Here is a 16008-nt window from a genome sequence, read left to right as displayed (position 1 = left end):
CTCTCAATGCTAGACTCCCAATCAGCGGGAAGAATTGCCCTCCAACTGCTCTCTGTTTTAATTCATTCATGGGATGTGAGTGTCGCTGGCTGGGCCAGCATTTATTGTCCATTCCTAACTGCCTCTTGAGAAGGTGGTGGTGAGCCGCCTTCTTGAAACGCTGCAGTCCATGTGGTGTAGGTACACCCACAGTGTTGTTAGGGAGGGAGTTCCAGGATTTTGACCCAGTGACAGTGAAGGAACGGCCGATATATTTCCAAATCAGGATGGTGAGTGGCTTGGAGGGGAACTTCCAGGTGGTTGTGTTCCCATATGTCTGCTGCCCTTGTCCTTCTAGGTGGTGGTGGTCGTGGGTTTGGAAGGTGCTGCCTGAGGAGCCTTGGTGAGTTTCTGCAGTGCATCTTGTAGATGGTACACACTGCTGCTACTATGCATCAGTGGCGGAGGGAGTGAATGCATGTGGATGTGGTACTAATCAAGCAGGCTGCTTTGTCCCGGATGGTGTGAAGCTTCTTGAGTGTTGTGGGAGCTGCACTCATCCAGGCAAGTGGCGAGTGTTTGATCACACTGCTGACTTGTGCCTTGTGGATGGTGGGCAGGCTTTGGGGAGTCAGGAGGTGAGTTACTCGCTGCAGGATTCCCAGTCTCTAACCTGCTGTTGTAGCCACGATATTTATATGGCTAATCCAGTTCAGTTTCGGGTCAATGGTAACCCCTAGGATATTGATGGTGGGGGATTCAGGGTAATGCCATTGAATGTCAAGGGGCATTGGTTAGACTCTCTTTTGTTGGAGATAATCATTGCCTGGCACTTGTGTAGCACGAGTGTTACTTGCCACTTGTCAGCCCAAGCCTGGATATTGTCCAGGTCTTGCTGCATTTGAACTTGGACTGCTTTAATATCTTAGGAGTTGCGAATGATGCTGAACATTGTGCAATCATCAGTGAACATCCCCATTTCTGTCCTTATGATGGAGGGAAGGTCATTGATGAAGCAGCCGAAGATGGTTGGGCCGAGGACACTATCCTGAAGAACTCCTGCAATGATTTCCTGGAGCTGAGATGACTGACCTCCAACAACCACAACCATCTTCCTGTGCTGTGTATGACTCCAACCAGCGGATTCCCCTTGATTCCCATTGACTCCAGTTTTGCTAGGGCTCCTTGATGCTACACTGGGTCAAATTTTGCCTGATGTCAAGGGCAATCACTCTCACCTCATCTCAGGAGTTCAGCTCTTTTGTCCATGTTTCAGCCAAGGCTGTAATGAGGTCAGGAGCTGAGTGATCCTGATGGAACCCAAACTGAGCATCAGTGAGCAGGTTATTGCTAAGCAAGTACCGCTTGATAACAGTGTTGATGACCCCTTCCATTATTTTACTGATGATGAGAGTAGACTGATTGGGCGGTAATTGGCCGGGTTGGATTTGTCCAGCTTTTTATGTACAGGACATACCTGGGCAATTTTCCACATAGCCGGGTAGATGCCAGTGCTGTAACTGTACTGGAACAGCTTGGCTAGGGGCGCGGCAAGTTCTGGAGCAGAAGTCTTCAGTACTATTGCCGGAATATTGTCAGGGTCCTTAGCCTTTGCAGTATACAGTGCCTTCAACCGTTTCTTGATATCACGTGGAGTGAATTGAATTGGCTGAAGACTGGCACCTGTGATGCTGGGGACCTCTGGAGGAGGCTGAGATGGATCATCCACTCAGCACTTCTGGCTGAAGATTGTTGCGAATGCTTCAGCCTTATCATTTGCACTGATGTCTTGGGCTCCCCCATCATTGAGGATGGGGATATTTGTGAAGCCTCCTCCTCCAAGTAGTGTTCACAACTGGATGTGGCAGGACTGCAGAGCTTAGATCTGATCCATTGATTATGGAATTGCTTAGTTTTGTCTATCACTTGCTGTTTGGCATGAAAGTAGTCCTGTGTTGTAGCTTCACCAGTTTGACACCATTACTCCCCTCCTGGCATGCCCTCCTGCACTCTTCATTGAACCAGGGTTGATCCCCTGGCTTGATGGTAATGGTAGAGTGGGGGATATGCCGGGCCATGAGGTTACAGATTGCGTTCGAGTATAATTCTGCTGCTGCTGATGACCCACAACGCCTTATGGATGCCCAGTCTTAAGTTGCTAGATCTGTTTGAAATCTATCCCATTTAGCACGGTGTTAGTGCCGCACAACACGATGGAGGGTATCCTCAATGTGAAGACGGGACTTCATCTCCACAATGACTGTGCAGTGGTCACTCCTACCGATGCTGTCTTGGACCGGTGCATCTACGGCAGGCAGGTTGGTGAGGATGAGGTCAAGTATGTTTTTCCCTCTTGTTGGTTCCCTCACCACATGCTGCAGACCTGGTCTAGCAGTTATGTCATTTATGACTTGGCCAGCTCGGTCTGTGGTGGTGCTACAGAGCTATTCTTGGTGATGGACATTGAAATCCCCCACCCAGCATACATTCTGTGTCCTTGCCACCCTCAGTGCTTCCTCCAAGTAGTGTTCAACATGGAGGAGCACTGATTCATCAGCTTAGGGGGTTAGGGGGTGGTGTGGTGCTGTACGTGATAATCAGCAGGAGGTTACCTTGACCATGTTTGACCTGATGCCATGAGACTTCATGGGGTCTGGAGTCGATGTTGAGGACTCCCAGGGCAACTCCCTCTCGACTGCATACCACTGTGCCCCCACCTCTGCTGGGTCTGTCCTGCCTAGGAATGGTGTCTGGGATGTTATCTGTAAGGTATGATTCTATGAGTAAGACTATATCAGGCTGTTGCTTGACTAGTCTGGGACACAGCTCTCCCAATTTTGGCACAAGCCCCCAGGAGGACTTTGGTAGGGAGACAGGGCTGAGTTTGCCGTTGTTGCTTCCAGTGTCTAGGTCAATGCCAGGTGGTCTGTCCGGTTTCATTCCTTACTGATTTTCTAGTGTTTGATGGAAGTTTCAGAGGGAACCACGTTGTCATGGAACTGGAGTCACATGTTGGCCAGACCAGGTAGGGACGGCAGATTTCCTTCCCTAAAGGCATTAATGAACCAGATGGGTTTTCATGATTTTTTTAATGACTTTTATTGAATTCAAATTCCCCCATTCGTGGTGGGATTTTAACCCAGGTCCCAAGAGCATTACCCTGGATCTCTGTATTACTAGCCCAGTGACATCGAAACCTTTACCCACCAAGGCCTCCAGTGAACAGAATGGGACAAAGGAGGACAGAGCGAGGGATAAGGGGAAGGAAAGGAGTGAGGCAGCAGATGGCACAGTCCCCAGAACCTCCCACTCCCCAGCAGATCGAATCAATGCACCAGAAACCAACAGAGGACCAACTGGAGGACAGGCAGCTGGTGGAGACGACCAAAAAGAAGAAGGGGCCCAGAAGGGTCCAAGCCACCTACCAGAGAGCAGGAGGAGGTGTCTCCCATCTGGCATGGACCACAGGGGCTGCTGCTCTTCAGACACCTACAGAAGAAGCGGCGAAGCTCTGGCGAGCTGGAGGAGAAGACAACCCAAGCTGCAAAACATTAGAGACAACGGAGAGGCCAGCGCACCTCAACTTCAACCTCAAAGTGAAGAGGCCAGCGCACCCCAACCCCAGGAAGCTGGGAGCAGTGAAGTGCTCAGTGCACCCCAGCTCCGGGAAGCCAGGAGCAGCAACGCCCCAGAGGGGGAATGGATCGGAGAGACTTCTCCAGAGAACAATCCAAACCTCGCGCCTTGCACAAATCCCCCAATGTCACCTGGATGGAACTTTTCTAATGGGGCGAACCAGGATGGTTCCCTCAGCCCATTATAAGTGAGACAAGGAACAGGCTAAAGGACTGGAACTGTCACGGACAACAGGTCTGGTAAGCGACAAAATGCTTTTGAATGGGGATAAAGATTGTGTCCATTAACGTGCGCAGCATTAAATCTACTACGCGATGTGTTGCGACCCTGGACTACCTTGCCCAGATCAAAGCTGACCTGTTGTTTCTGCAGGAGTGTGCGATCCCGCACCTCAGCTCCTACAGGCAATGGTCACCATGGTGGCCCCATGGGCCATCGATCTGGTTGGGAGGAAACGACTCTTGTTCCTCCGGCCTGGGTATTCTGCTGCGGGGAGGCAACCTCACTATCTCTGAGGTCAAGGAGGCAGTGGGCAGGTGCTTCCTCATCACAGACGTATTGTACAAGAATGCTCCACTCCGGCTAATTCACGTGTACGCCCCGGCACAAAATAGCGAGCGGCCGGCCGTCCTTCAGCAGCTCCCACTGCTGCTGGCGACTTCCAGGCCGGTCACTCTGGGCGGTGACTTCAACTGCATCATCGATGGAGCTGGACGATCCGGCAGGGCCGACAACAGACTGGGCGCCATGTCCGGACTTCTACTGGAAACAGTAAAAGATGCTAAGTTGTACGATGTCTTCAGCGACCCTGCAGCTGGAGCGCAGCGTAGCTACACCTGGTCACAGCCAGACAGGTCCATCCATTCCAGGATAAACTTCCACTGACGTCAAGCCAGTGTTCTTCTCTGAGAAAGGTCACTGTCTAAGGCCTTTCTGCCATTGTGCACCGAGGGACTGGGAATTGTATAGACCCCTCGGGCTGTATGACTAACATTGAATGTCTACAGTAAATATTACATGTATCACAATTGGATTGAAGCATCTCGGAGTGCAACATGTTCTATGTAGAAAATCTGAATATCATTGCACTGTCTCTGATGGACATTGTAATGTTTGGTAATGGTTTTTTTTAGATATTTTATGAATAAAGTATATTTATGGAAAGAAAAGCACAGAACAGGAATGAACCAGGACCCCTGTCAATCTCAGAGGCTCAATGCCTCAGGTGATAACCTCACTGAACTATCAGCAGAGTCCTGAAAAAAACAATGCTGTTAAAACATTGACTCAGAACATGAAGTACGAGAGACTTCATACATTCATTGTTACAAATACTCCAACCCTTTTCAAAATGTTTCTTTCAATTTCAAATCACCACTTCACGTCATTCCTTATATAATTCCCTACATTGAAACAGCACACTAGTTGTACAGCACTTCAGGATGTACCAAGGTCATGGAAGTCTCATAAAAAAAAAGCTTTTTTCACTTGGATGTTAGAGAGCTTGGTGTCAATGGCATCATGCAGTCCCTGAATTTTGCCACCCAGGCAGAATTGTACCCCAGTGAGAGTCAGCGTGTGTAAAACTGTACCCCAGTGAGAGTCAGTGTGTGTGGAGCTGTACCCCAGTGAGAGTCAGTGTGTGTGGAACTGTACCCCAGTGAGAGTCAGTGTGCGTGGAACTGGAGAATCAGTGTGTGTGGAACTGTACCCCAGTGAGAGTCAGTGTGTGTGGAACTATTCCAATGAGAGTCAGTGTGTGTGGAACTGTACCCCAGTGAGAGTCAGTGTGTGTGGAACTGTACCCCAGTGAGAGTCAGTGTGTGTGGAACTGTACCCCAGTGAGAGTCAGTGTGTGTGGAACTGTACCCCAGTGAGAGTCAGTGTGTGTGGAACTGTACCCCAGTGAGAGTCAGTGTGTGGAACTGTACCCCAGTGAGAGTCAGTGTGTGTGGAACTGTACCCCACTGAGAGTCAGTGTGTGTGGAACTGTACCCCAGTGAGAGTCAGTGTGTGTGGAACTGTACCCCAGTGAGAGTCAGTGTGTGTGGAAATGTAGCCCAGTGAGAGTCAGTGTGTGTGGAACTGTACCCCAGTGAAAGTAAAATGATTCACCCAAATTTTATTTCTTTAATTTTTTCAGGCTATAACTTCATCTTTAACACATCCTTTTCTCCTGTTTTCCGTTGATTTCTTCCCCTTTCCCCCCTCCCACACCCTGATCCCAAAAGACATGGTTAAAATATGTTTCTTTATTTAAGGAGTTGGGATTTGTAGTTGCGTTTCTTTAGGAAGAAGCTGAAAGTTTATGGAACCCATGTCTAAGAGATTAATAAAATGTAGTTTTTGAAGGGGAATATTGGCGATGGGATGGGGAGCATTTTTTTACCGACAAGATATGTTACGTGATTGTGAATCTTGGCATTCAGTGGAGGAAGTGCCGTGTCTCCCACTGATGACTCAATGTGTTCCTGATCACAATCCTGTTAGTGTGAAGAGTGACTGTACTCGGGAGCTTCAGTCTGGGCCTGTGTAGATCCACTATCAGTAAACTCTGGGCTTCAGCATGTGCTGCAGTGTCAATCTGTATCTCCTGGCTGAGCATCACTGTGCATCTTCAAGGTAGAACTGCTTCCATTTTCTCAAATGTCCTTTGGATCTGATTCAACCACAGTCCCTGTTAGCTGTTCAAAAGGGATGAAGGCAATATTATTTCATTGATTCTTCCACTCCAACTTGCTGTCACATCCATTACCCTGCTAGCTGAGTAGAATGGACTCATATTCTCTGGAGCTTAGAAGAATGAGAGGTGATTTCACTCAAACGTAGAAAATTCTAAGAGGCCTTGGCAGGGTAAATGCTGACTGGTTGTTTTACTGTTTGGAGAATTTAGAACTGGGGTCACAGACCCAGGATAAGAGGACAACTGTTTAGGACTGAGATGAGGATAATTTCCTTCACTGAAAGGGTTATGAATCTTTGGAATTCTCCAACCCAGAGAGCTGTGGACGCTCAGATGAAGACTATATTCAAGACAGAGGTCGATAGGTTTTGGACACTAAGGCAATCGAGAGATATAGGGTGTGGGCTGGAAAATGGAGTTGAGACCTGGGATCAGCCATGATTTTATTGACTGGAGGAGCAGCCTCATGGGAACATATGTCCACTGCTGCTTCTTATGTACCAAACAACAAACAGAACTAGATTTCAGGTGGTAATCTGGCCCCTTCACATGTTAGTGGGGTGGTGAAAAAGGCATATGGGACACTTGCCTTTATCAAACGAGGCATAGATTACAAAAGTAGGGAGGTCATGTTGGAGCTGTAGAGAACCTTGGTGAGGCCACAGCTGGAGTAGTGTGTGCAGTTCTGGCCGCCACATTATAGGAAGGATGTGATTGATCTGGAGGGGGTGCAGAGCAGATTCACCAGGATGTTGCCTGGGATGAAACATTTAAGTGATGAAGAGAGGTTGGATAGACTTGGGTTGTTTTCACTGGAGCAGAGAAGACTGAGAGGCGACCTGATTGAGGTGTACAAGATTATGAGGGACATGGACAAGATGGATAGGGAGCAGCTGTTCCCCTTAGTTGAAGGGTCAGTCACGAGGGGACACAAGTTCAAGGTGAGGGGCAGGAGGTTTAGGGGGATGTGAGGAAAAACTTTTTTACCCAGAGGGTGGTGACGGTCTGGAATACACTGCCTGGAAGGGTGGTGGAGGCGGGTTGCCTCACATCCTTTAAAAAGTACCTGGATGAGCACTTGGCACATCATAACATTCAAGGCTATGGGCCAAGTGCTGGTAAATGGGATTAGGTAGGTCAGATGTTTCTCACGTGTCGGTGCAGACTCGATGGGCTGAAGGGCCTCTTCTGCACTGTATGATTCTGTGATTCTATACCGCCATAATTTTACAGGCACTGACCTTTCACCTCCAGGCTCTGAACCTCTTCTCTCCAGCAATCTCATTTAATATCTGGCTATAATTGTATAATATTTGGAATAATGTTAACTTATTTACCTAGCAACCATCTTTCATAATTCCTTCCAAACACTTCTAAGATCTTTAGCGAGACTCCCTGACTCTTCAAACAGCAAGTGCAATCATAGCCTTTTTCAAAAGGAGAGACTTACCGTCAGCGGATCCTAATGAAGATCCATATCCTCAGGGCCAAGCCACTCCTGATGTACAGGCACATTGACGTATTGGTGAGCTGTGCTCCACAGAGAGGCAGGCCCAGGCCCACAACAAAGCTCAGGCCTTGAGAGGCCCAGGCCCAGAGAGGCCCAGGTCCAGAGAAGCCCAGGTCCAGAGAAGCCCAGGTCCAGAGAAGCCGAGGCCCAGAGAAGCCCAGGCCCAGAGAAGCCCAGGTCCAGAGAAGCCGAGGCCCAGAGAAGCCCAGGTCCAGAGAAGCCCAGGCCCAGAGAAGCCCAGGCCCAGAGAAGCCCAGGCCCAGAGGCTACAGGCCCAGAGAAGCCCAGGCCCAGAGGCTACAGGCCCAGTGAAGCCCAGGCCCAGAGGCCCAGGCCCAGAGAAGCCCAGGCCCAGAGAAGCCCAGGCCCAGAGGCTGCAGGCCCAGAGAAGCCCAGGCCCAGAGGCTACAGGCCCAGAGAAGCCCAGGCCCAGAGGCTACAGGCCAGAGAAGCCCAGGCCCAGAGGCTACAGGCCAGAGAAGCCCAGGCCCAGAGGCTGCAGGCCCAGAGAAGCCCAGGCCCAGAGAAGCCCAGGCCCAGAGGCTGCAGGCCCAGAGAAGCCCAGGCCCAGAGGCTACAGGCCCAGAGAAGCCCAGGCCCAGAGGCTACAGGCCAGAGAAGCCCAGGCCCAGAGAAGCCCAGGCCCAGAGAAGCCCAGGCCCAGAGGCTACAGGCCCAGAGAAGCCCAGGCCCAGAGGCTACAGGCCCAGAGAAGCCCAGGCCCAGAGGCTACAGGCCCAGAGAAGCCCAGGCCCAGAGGCTACAGGCCCAGGGAAGCCCAGGCCCAGAGGCTACAGGCCCAGAGAAGCCCAGGCCCAGAGGCTACAGGCCCAGGGAAGCCCAGGCCCAGGCCCAGAGGCTGCAGGCCCAGAGAATCCCAGGCCCAGAGAAGCCCAGGCCCAGAGAAGCCCAGGCCCAGGCCCAGAGAAGCCCAGGCCCAGAGAAGCCCAGGCCCAGGCCCAGAGAAGCCCAGGCCCAGAGAAGCCCAGGCCCAGAGAAGCCCAGGCCCAGAGGCTGCAGGCACAGAGAATCCCAGGCCCAGAGAAGCCCAGGCCCAGAGAATCCCAGGCCCAGAGGCTGCAGGCCCAGAGAATCCCAGGCCCAGAGGCTGCAGGCCCAGAGGCTGCAGGCCCAGAGAATCCCAGGCCCAGAGAATCCCAGGCCCAGAGGCTGCAGGCCCAGAGAATCCCAGGCCCAGAGAAGCCGAGGCCCAGAGAAGCCGAGGCCCAGAGGCTGCAGGCCCAGAGAATCCCAGGCCCAGAGAATCCCAGGCCCAGAGAAGCCGAGGCCCAGAGGCTGCAGGCCCAGAGGCTGCAGGCCCAGAGAATCCCAGGCCCAGAGAATCCCAGGCCCAGAGGCTGCAGGCCCAGAGAATCCCAGGCCCAGAGAATCCCAGGCCCAGAGAAGCCCAGGCCCAGGCCCAGAGAAGCCCAGGCCCAGAGAATCCCAGGCCCAGAGAAGCCCAGGCCCAGGCCCAGAGAATCCCAGGCCCAGAGAAGCCCAGGCCCAGAGAATCCCAGGCCCAGAGAATCCCAGGCCCAGAGAATCCCAGGCCCAGAGAATCCCAGGCCCAGAGAATCCCAGGCCCAGAGAATCCCAGGCCCAGAGAATCCCAGGCCCAGAGAATCCCAGGCCCAGAGAATCCCAGGCCCAGAGAAGCCCAGGCCCAGAGGCTGCAGGCCCAGAGAAGCCCAGGCCCAGAGAATCCCAGGCCCAGAGAATCCCAGGCCCAGAGAAGCCCAGGCCCAGAGAATCCCAGGCCCAGAGAATCCCAGGCCCAGAGAATCCCAGGCCCAGAGAAGCCCAGGCCCAGAGAATCCCAGGCCCAGAGAATCCCAGGCCCAGAGAATCCCAGGCCCAGAGAAGCCCAGGCCCAGAGAAGCCCAGGCCCAGAGAATCCCAGGCCCAGAGAAGCCCAGGCCCAGAGAAGCCCAGGCCCAGAGAATCCCAGGCCCAGAGAATCCCAGGCCCAGAGAAGCCCAGGCCCAGAGAAGCCCAGGCCCAGAGAATCCCAGGCCCAGAGAATCCCAGGCCCAGAGAAGCCCAGGCCCAGAGAAGCCCAGGCCCAGAGAATCCCAGGCCCAGAGAAGCCCAGGCCCAGAGAAGCCCAGGCCCAGAGAAGCCCAGGCCCAGAGAATCCCAGGCCCAGAGAAGCCCAGGCCCAGAGAAGCCCAGGCCCAGAGAAGCCCAGGCCCAGAGAATCCCAGGCCCAGAGAAGCCCAGGCCCAGAGAAGCCCAGGCCCAGAGAATCCCAGGCCCAGAGAAGCCCAGGCCCAGAGAATCCCAGGCCCAGAGAAGCCCAGGCCCAGAGAATCCCAGGCCCAGAGAAGCCCAGGCCCAGAGAATCCCAGGCCCAGAGAAGCCCAGGCCCATTGTTAGACAGGTTCTGAGCCCCAGATCCAATACTTGCCGCTAAATTCAATCTGTATTCAATTTGTAAGCTGGAGACTGAATTAAATACTGGGAGAGGAACGTGCAGGAGAGATTGGAGAGGGCAGCCTGTGGGAGTGGCCCCAGATGTTCTGATACCCTCTCCCCAGCTGTATAATATGGATAGGTTTGAGGTATTGCACTTTGGCAGGGAGACTAGTGAGGTCGGTACAGCCTGAATGGGTTAGAGGAGCACAGGGCCCTCGAGGTCGATGCAGATACACAAATCACAAAGTGATGCAGCTTAGTAAAAGGCATCAAAATGCAACCCAAACATTGGGGTTCACCAAGAGGGAAAGAGTTAAAAAAACAGAGAAATAATGTTCAACTCTTACATAAACCCTGATGGCCCCGGCCCCCCAGCACCCCACCCCCACACCCGGCCCCCCAGCACCCCACCCCACCCCCAACCCCACCCCCACCCCCACCCCCGTTCTGAGCTCCAGATTATAAACACGATATAAAGATACTGAAAAAGGAGCAAAAACAATTTGCAAGGATGATACCCACAACTGAGGGGATCTACTTACCAGGAATAGCTGGAGCTGGACTGGCTGGGATTGATCTCTCTTGCAAAGGGAAGGCTGTGGTGTGGGGGGTGGGGGGAGACCTGAGCGAGGTGTTTTAGATATTGAAAGGTTTTGATAAGGCAAATGTAGAGAAAATGTTTCCAGTTGATGGGGAGACCAAAACGAGGGGCCATGAATATAATAAACCCATCTGGGAATTCAGGAGAAATGTCTTTACCCAGAGAGCGGTGAGAATGACAGTGAGTGGCTGAGGCGAAGAGCGGACTTACAATTCAGTGGAGACTAGATAAACACACGAAGGAGAGAGGAGTAGGGGATATGTTGACAGGGTGAGATGAAGAGGGATGGAAGGAGGTTCATGTTCATTAACACCAGGGCTCTGTTGGATCAAAACCTCTTTTCTATGCTGCAGCCTAAAGGGCCTCACCTCCCTCGGCAGCTTCCACTCGCCATGGAGCTCAGGAATTCACCCTGTTGGATGTCAATCAGCGTTTGATGGCATATGGCGCACCCTACCCTGCGCAGCGCACCCTACCCTGCGCCGCGCACCCTACCCTGCGCAGCGCACCCTACCCTGCACCGCGCACCCTACCCTGCGCAGCGCACCTTACCCTGAGCCACGCACCCTACCCTGCGCAGCGCACCCTACCCTGCGCAGCGCACCCTACCCTGCACCGCGCACCCTACCCTGCGCAGCGCACCCTACCCTGCACCACGCACCCTACCCTGCGCAGCGCACCTTACCCTGAGCCACGCACCCTACCCTGCGCAGCGCACCCTACCCTGCGCAGCGCACCCTACCCTGCACCGCGCACCCTACCCTGCGCAGCGCACCCTACCCTGCACCACGCACCCTACCCTGCGCAGCGCACCCTACCCTGCGCAGCGCACCCTACCCTGCGCAGCGCACCCTACCCTGCACCGCGCACCCTACCCTGCACCGCACACCCTACCCTGCACAGCGCACCCTACCCTGCGCAGCGCACCCTACCCTGCACCGCACACCCTACCCTGCGCAGCGCACCCTACCCTGCGCAGCGCACCCTACCCTGCACCGCGCACCCTACCCTGCGCAGCGCACCCTACCCTGCACCACGCACCCTACCCTGCGCAGCGCACCCTACCCTGCGCAGCGCACCCTACCCTGCGCAGCGCACCCTACCCTGCACCGCGCACCCTACCCTGCTCAGCGCACCCTACCCTGCGCAGCGCACCCTACCCTGCTCAGCGCACCCTACCCTGCGCAGCGCACCCTACCCTGCTCAGCGCACCCTACCCTGCTCAGCGCACCCTACCCTGCGCAGCGCACCCTACCCTGCACCGCACACCCTACCCTGCGCAGCGCACCCTACCCTGCACCGCACACCCTACCCTGCGCAGCGCACCCTACCCTGCACCGCACACCCAACCCTGCTCAGCGCACCCTACCCTGCGCAGCGCACCCTACCCTGCTCAGCGCACCCTACCCTGCTCAGCGCACCCTACCCTGCGCAGCGCACCCTACCCTGCACCGCACACCCTACCCTGCGCAGCGCACCCTACCCTGCACCGCACACCCTACCCTGCACCGCACACCCTACCCTGCGCAGCGCACCCTACCCTGTGCAGCACACCCTACCCTGCGCAGCGCACCCTACCCTGCGCAGCGCACCCTACCCTGCGCAGCGCACCCTACCCCTGCACCGCGCACCCTACCCTGCGCAGCGCACCCTACCCTGCACCGCACACCCTACCCTGCGCAGCGCACCCTACCCTGCACCGCACACCCTACCCTGCGCAGCGCACCCTACCCCTGCACCGCGCACTCTACCCTGCGCAGCGCACCCTACCCCTGCACCGCGCACCCTACCCTGCGCAGCGCACCCTACCCTGCGCAGCGCACCCTACCCTGCACCGCGCACCCTACCCTGCGCAGCGCACCCTACCCTGCTCAGCGCACCCTACCCTGCGCAGCGCACCCTACCCTGCGCAGCGCACCCTACCCCTGCACCGCGCACCCTACCCTGCGCAGCGCACCCTACCCTGCGCAGCGCACCCTACCCCTGCACCGCGCACCCTACCCTGCGCCACGCACCCTACCCTGCGCAGCGCACCCTACCCTGCGCAGCGCACCCTACCCTGCACAGCGCACCCTACCCTGCGCAGCGCACCCTACCCTGCGCAGCGCACCCTACCCCTGCACCGCGCACCCTATCCTGCGCAGCGCACCCTACCCTGCGCAGCGCACCCTACCCTGCGCAGCGCACCCTACCCTGCGCCACGCACCCTACCCTGCGCCACGCACCCTACCCTGCGCAGTGCACCCTACCCTGCGCAGTGCACCCTACCCTGCGCAGCGCACCCTACCCTGCACCGCACACCCTACCCTGCGCAGCGCACCCTACCCTGCGCAGCGCACCCTACCCCTGCACCGCGCACCCTACCCTGCGCAGCGCACCCTACCCCTGCACCGCGCACCCTATCCTGCGCAGCGCACCCTACCCTGCGCAGCGCACCCTACCCTGCGCAGCGCACCCTACCCTGCGCCACGCACCCTACCCTGCGCCACGCACCCTACCCTGCGCAGCGCACCCTACCCTGCGCAGTGCACCCTACCCTGCGCAGTGCACCCTACCCTGCGCCACGCACCCTACCCTGCGCCACGCACCCTACCCTGCGCAGTGCACCCTACCCTGCGCAGTGCACCCTACCCTGCGCAGCGCACCCTACCCTGCACCGCACACCCTACCCTGCGCAGCGCACCCTACCCTGCGCAGCGCACCCTACCCCTGCACCGCGCACCCTACCCTGCGCAGCGCACCCTACCCCTGCACCGCGCACCCTACCCTGCGCAGCACACCCTACCCTGCACCGCGCACCCTACCCTGCGCCGCGCACCCTACCCTGCTCAGCGCACCCTACCCTGCGCAGCGCACCCTACCCCTGCACCGCGCACCCTACCCTGCGCAGCGCACCCTACCCCTGCACCACGCACCCTACCCTGCGCCACGCACCCTACGCTGCGCAGCGCACCCTACCCTGCGCAGCGCACCCTACCCTGCGCCACGCACCCTACCCTGCGCAGCGCACCCTACCCTGCGCAGCGCACCCTACCCCTGCGCAGCGCACCCTACCCTGCGCAGCGCACCCTACCCTGCGCAGCGCACCCTACCCTGCGCAGCGCACCTACCCTGCGCAGCGCACCCTACCCTGCACCGCGCACCCTACCCTGCGCAGCGCACCCTACCCTGCACCGCACACCCTACCCTGCGCAGCGCACCCTACCCTGCGCAGCGCACCCTACCCTGCTCAGCGCACCCTACCCTGCGCAGCGCACCTACCCTGCGCAGCGCACCCTACCCTGCGCAGCGCACCTACCCTGCACAGCGCACCCTACCCTGCGCAGCGCACCCTACCCTGCGCAGCGCACCCTACCCTGCGCAGCGCACCCTACCCTGCGCAGCGCACCCTACCCTGCGCAGCGCACCCTACCCTGCTCAGCGCACCCTACCCTGCGCAGCGCACCCTACCCTGCGCAGCGCACCCTACCCTGCGCAGCGCACCCTACCCTGCGCAGCGCACCCTACCCTGCACAGCGCACCCTACCCTGCGCCACGCACCCTACCCTGCGCAGCGCACCCTACCCTGCGCAGCGCACCCTACCCTGCACAGCGCACCCTACCCTGCGCCACGCACCCTACCCTGCGCCGCGCACCCTACCCTGCGCAGCGCACCCTACCCCTGCACCGCGCACCCTACCCTGCGCAGCGCACCCTACCCTGCGCAGCGCACCCTACCCTGCGCAGCGCACCTACCCTGCGCAGCGCACCCTACCCTGCACCGCGCACCCTACCCTGCGCAGCGCACCCTACCCTGCACCGCGCATCCTATCCTGCGCAGCGCACCCTACCCTGAGCCACGCACCCTACCCTGCGCAGCGCACCCTACCCTGCGCAGCGCACCCTACCCTGCGCCACGCACCCTACCCTGCGCAGCGCACCCTACCCTGCGCAGCGCACCCTACCCTGCGCAGCGCACCCTACCCTGCACCGCACACCCTACCCTGCGCAGCGCACCCTACCCTGCACCGCACACCCTACCCTGCGCAGCGCACCCTACCCTGCGCAGCGCACCCTACCCTGCGCAGCGCACCCTACCCTGCGCAGCGCACCCTACCCTGCACCGCACACCCTACCCTGCGCCACGCACCCTACGCTGCGCAGCGCACCCTACCCTGCACCGCACACCCTACCCTGCGCAGCGCACCCTACCCTGCGCAGCGCACCCTACCCTGCGCCACGCACCCTACCCTGCGCAGCGCACCCTACCCTGCACCGCACACCCTACCCTGCGCCACGCACCCTACCCTGCGCAGCGCACCCTACCCTGCACCGCACACCCTACCCTGCGCAGCGCACCCTACCCTGCGCAGCGCACCCTACCCTGTGCAGCGCACCCTACCCTGTACCGCGCACCCTACCCTGCGCAGCGCACCCTAACCTGCGCAGCGCACCCTACCCTGCGCCACGCACCCTACCCTGCGCAGCGCACCCTACCCTGCGCAGCGCACCCTACCCTGCGCAGCGCACCCTACCCTGTACCCACCCAGGTTCTCTGGACACACCGCAGCTCTGGTGCACCATACACAGCCCCAGCACACACTACCCCCAGCATAAACCTCACCCCCCAGCCCTTACCGGCACACTGCCTGTGCCATACAGGGAACTCTGGCACAGAACTGAAACTGAACAACAACTACTTACCAACAAGAGCTGTGCAGGGGTCAGGGTTACTCTGGTGTCCTGCTGCGGTGAATTCTGCTGTTGTTTAAAGCAACATCCAATTCCTCATAAATAGCCCTGCAATCAAAGGAGCAAATACAGGGAATTAACTGGAAGGAACAGATACCCGGGAGTGAGTTACAGACTGGAATCTAATTGAGGGGTTCGGGGTGGTTTATATGTAGAATAACAGACACCTGGGAGTGAGTTACAGACTGGAATCTAATCGAGGGATTTGGCTGGTTTATATATAGAATAACAGATACCCGGGAGTGAGTTACAGACTCGAATCTAATCGAGGGATTTGGCTGGTTTATATATAGAATAACAGATACCCGGGAGTGAGTTACAGACTGGAATCTAATCGAGGGATTTGGCTGGTTTATATATAGAATAACAGATACCCGGGAGTGAGTTACAGACTCGAATCTAATCGAGGGATTTGGCTGGTTTATATATAGAATAACAGATACCCGGGAG

The 16008-nt window shown here is 57.2% G+C and overlaps 2 protein-coding genes across 2 annotated transcripts in view; one reads left to right on the top strand and one right to left on the bottom strand.

Annotated features, from left to right (window-relative positions):
* The window catches only part of stxbp4 (syntaxin binding protein 4), a 253195-nt gene extending 237629 nt beyond the window's left edge, over positions 1–15566 (bottom strand). The window contains exon 1 of the mRNA XM_041217070.1: positions 15511–15566. The gene's annotated coding sequence lies outside the window, so the exon portion shown is untranslated. The remainder of the gene's footprint in view (positions 1–15510) is intronic.
* On the top strand, positions 4363–10224 carry LOC121293685 (basic proline-rich protein-like). Its single transcript, XM_041216853.1, has 2 exons — positions 4363–4469; positions 7842–10224. Exons 1-2 carry the CDS (start codon positions 4363–4365, stop codon positions 10222–10224), a joined length of 2490 nt encoding a protein of 829 aa, XP_041072787.1.
* Positions 15567–16008: the final 442 nt, after the last annotated feature.

Source organism: Carcharodon carcharias, chromosome 22 (genome assembly GCF_017639515.1).
Source record: "Carcharodon carcharias isolate sCarCar2 chromosome 22, sCarCar2.pri, whole genome shotgun sequence".
In the NCBI taxonomy this organism is placed as follows: Eukaryota; Metazoa; Chordata; class Chondrichthyes; order Lamniformes; family Lamnidae; genus Carcharodon; species Carcharodon carcharias.
The sequence above is the reverse complement of the archived record's forward strand: the minus strand, read 5'-3'. Positions and strand labels throughout refer to the sequence as shown.